The following is a 3,238-nucleotide window of genomic DNA, read 5'->3' on the forward strand; positions in this document are numbered from 1 at the left end:
ATGAGTCCACCACCGACCTAGGCATTTACTTCATAGACCTTGCTCCCGATGGACAACTCCGCACACGCTTCGAAAAGAGTCATTCCCTATCCCGCCTCATGCTATGAAAGCATCTTGCCATGGTGGTGCGCTAGGTGAAGCTGGCCCCTCAAGCAAGTTAACTCGTGCGCATCGAACTCACCAAGACCTTGGTATCCTCACAATATGGCATCCATAGGATGCTCAATAGGTAGGGCAGCAAGTCCAATAAGTTCACTGACAGTATAACGTGGATGAGGAGGACTGTTTCTTTTTGGTTTTGAATGCCCTGGAAATATAGGAACTATGGTACGTGGTTTAAAACTTTTGTTTTTGTTGGTCAGCGAATGATTCATCACATCGTGGTGTTAATTTTCAACCTTGTAATATATTATTCCATGAATGAATCATTCCTATCTTACTGGTATTAGTGGCTGCACTAACAAATATTTGAGCATTAATCTCAATGCTATGTGTGACTGTACATGACACAAAATAGTTCCACAAAAAAATCTTAATAACTACTGTATTTGCATTCACTAGCATCCGTAGGCAACAGAAAATAATAATATGGATCATTGATATATAGTTCGGGTACAAAATATGCTGGGGGCTTTCACAACCTGTTAACGTTCCACAAAATAAAACTTACCCCAAGCAGCTGGATGATCCAATGTATACCAAAATATTCACATATTTTAACGCACACTTGTTGCCACATTTGACATAATAATATAATACATATTATAGTAGACCACACAGCTTCACTTCAGTCGCTGAATCACCCAACGTTCCGGTTCTGTTAGATGAACCTTTTCACATATCCAAGATGAGCAGATGCTGGTATACCCATAAAAACCTCAAGACGTTGTGATTTCTCGCTAAAAATGTCACAAAGTTCATACCTTGTGAGTTTATCAATGGTGCTGAGTTTATCAAACACCTCCCTCTGCACCTTTCCCAAGTCAAACTCGTACCCAATCCTAGCAGCGATAACCTCAAAGCGGGAGTTAGTCTCCGCATGGAGGTTTGCAAGAAACTCCATACCCAATCCGTTTTTCATAGTAGAAGTGCGGCGCTGATCATCACCTGAGCTATGGTCTTGCAGCCCAGGCTGTTCCCCAAGTGCAGTGCTCTGTTCAGCCGGGATGTCGTCCATACAAGGGTGGTAATCATTTTCATTGCACTCACTTCCCAAAGTTTCTTGGGGACGCGCTCACGCAGCAGCATCCACGATGTCTTCAGTCATAGATCCGGTTGCTTGGTCCTTGCCAAAAATGCTCTTCCATGTCTCCCAAAAGGGCCAAAACTTCATCTGCATGAACTTGGCATGCTTGTCAGCCTACACACAGAGGGAATATACATTAAACTGTCCGCAAGCAAGTTAAACATAAATCGCATTCAAGTTCTCATTAGCAGCGAGTAAAGGAATAACACATTCACAATCTGCCCCTACGGTTCGTCATCACAATCAATTTTGAAATCCCCATGCGGATTGAAGCCAACCCCAGTTCGTGACAAGATCCCTCGCATACTGTTGTAGCTCTTTTTCCAAGCAGAAATTTTGGAAGTAACATGTAGGGTACCCTTGATGTCCGAGTTGGGGAATTCCTTGCGAATATTGTCTTCGATTTTCTGGAGATAACCAGCGTGAAACCCATTGTCTGATTTCCAACCCCGGGCAACGAGTTCAACTAAGGTTGTTGCGAATATCTCTTCCTCGCGTAAAGTCCATATCCTCCGTGAACGATCGTCTTTCCTGAACTTCACCATCGGCGACTCAGTTTTCCCTGCTCATTATACCATTTTAACATCAATCCTTCAACAGATCAAAACTTGAATAATCATGCTACAACTGAGTTTATTGTGGAGAGGTTGAGAGAGAACAAACCGTCACTGCCGGAACCAATCCCAGATCTAAGGCTACACGATTCGCGACAGACATTTTTTGCACAGAAATTTCATTTTCAAATTCCAACATAACACAAATAGAGACGTTCTACAAGTGTGTAATTCTACCACTTATTTGAACTCCTGCCCAGATTCACATATATCAAAATGTAGGGCATCTGTTGGAAAGAGAAACAACATTAATATGCCGCCCAACATTCATTATAGAGGGTTCAGTGATGCATAGTTCCTAAGCTTTGTAAAGTACCAATTTACATTTATTGATGTGCTAGAATATTCTCATTCACCCTATAAATACTAGGGTGATGAACATTAGGAATACACAAGAAAATACAAACTTTTTCCTCTCTACTCTCTACATAAACTATGTCTTACCAATCCTGCTATACCTCTCTCGATTACCATATTTAAGATGGTACCAGCGGCGAATCTGCCACCGACTCCAGCAGCTAATCTGCCACCGAGTCTGCCGCACACAGCCATAATCGAAGTGTAGAAAGTCATGGACTTTTGGCCGCTGCACAACCTATATCCGCCGCTTCCCGTGGCCCAACCGTCGACGGATGGAGCACGATTGCTAAAGCACTGGAGATTGTTGAAATCATGGAATTTGCGGTGTCGGAAAGCAACCAACAGATGCAGGCATGTTCAGCGTCGCCGGCGGAGGGTGAAGGAGCGTCGGCGTCGGAGGTTGTGTGGTTGGGAAGGAGGAAGAAGCGGAGGAGGCGCCAGGCCAGCGCACCGATGCACAGACGTCTTCCGGAAATCTCAGATACGGAAAGAGAAATGTAGTGGAGGCAACTACGGTTAAGAAGTTGCCAAAATGGGGGTTTTCTACAAACACTCCCTCCATTTTGCAAATAAGCCCTTCAAGTTTGAGAAAATCCCAAAATAAACCCCACCCCAAAAATCCCTACCAAAATCCCCCCAAGTCAATTCTGATATTACCAAATCCGCCCTAGTTGACCAAAAAATTGCAGAAAAAACTCCCTTTTGTCTGAATTTCCGAGAATACACCCTGAACTTTCGACAAACCATTGGATTTTTTACTGTGGGGCAACCGATACCATGTCCTTTGATGCATCGGACTTCCTTGATATTTCTCAATCCACAAAAATTTTTGTCCAAACAGCTAGTGGGGAGTTAGCACAAGTAGAGGGGGCGAGAACTGTCACTATCTCACCAACCCTTTGCCTCTCGAACTGCCTTTATGTTCCTTCATTGTTCCATAATCTTTTGTCTGTTAGTCATGTAACAAGAGATCTCAACTGCAAATTGCTAATGCAGCCTCATTTTTGTATGTTACAGG

At 43.4% G+C, this 3,238-nt stretch overlaps 1 protein-coding gene across 4 annotated transcripts; it reads right to left on the reverse strand.

Moving 5' to 3' along the window:
• Positions 1–569: 569 nt before the first annotated feature.
• Positions 570–2,718, reverse strand: LOC121745260. 4 transcript variants are annotated; one of them, XM_042139088.1, is made up of 3 exons: positions 2,319–2,718; positions 1,475–1,808; positions 570–1,360 (listed from the first exon to the last, which is right to left on the reverse strand). In XM_042139088.1, the coding sequence occupies exons 1-3, from the start codon at positions 2,431–2,433 to the stop codon at positions 1,330–1,332; spliced, it is 480 nt and encodes a 159-aa protein (XP_041995022.1). In that variant the 5' UTR covers positions 2,434–2,718; the 3' UTR covers positions 570–1,329. The 4 variants fall into 4 exon arrangements, 1 of the variants encoding a protein (XP_041995022.1); XR_006038796.1 differs by having other exon boundaries at positions 570–2,087; XR_006038797.1 differs by having other exon boundaries at positions 570–1,808; positions 2,305–2,718.
• Positions 2,719–3,238: the final 520 nt, after the last annotated feature.

This window comes from Salvia splendens, chromosome 8 (genome assembly GCF_004379255.2).
Source record: "Salvia splendens isolate huo1 chromosome 8, SspV2, whole genome shotgun sequence".
Taxonomy (NCBI): domain Eukaryota; kingdom Viridiplantae; phylum Streptophyta; class Magnoliopsida; order Lamiales; family Lamiaceae; genus Salvia; species Salvia splendens.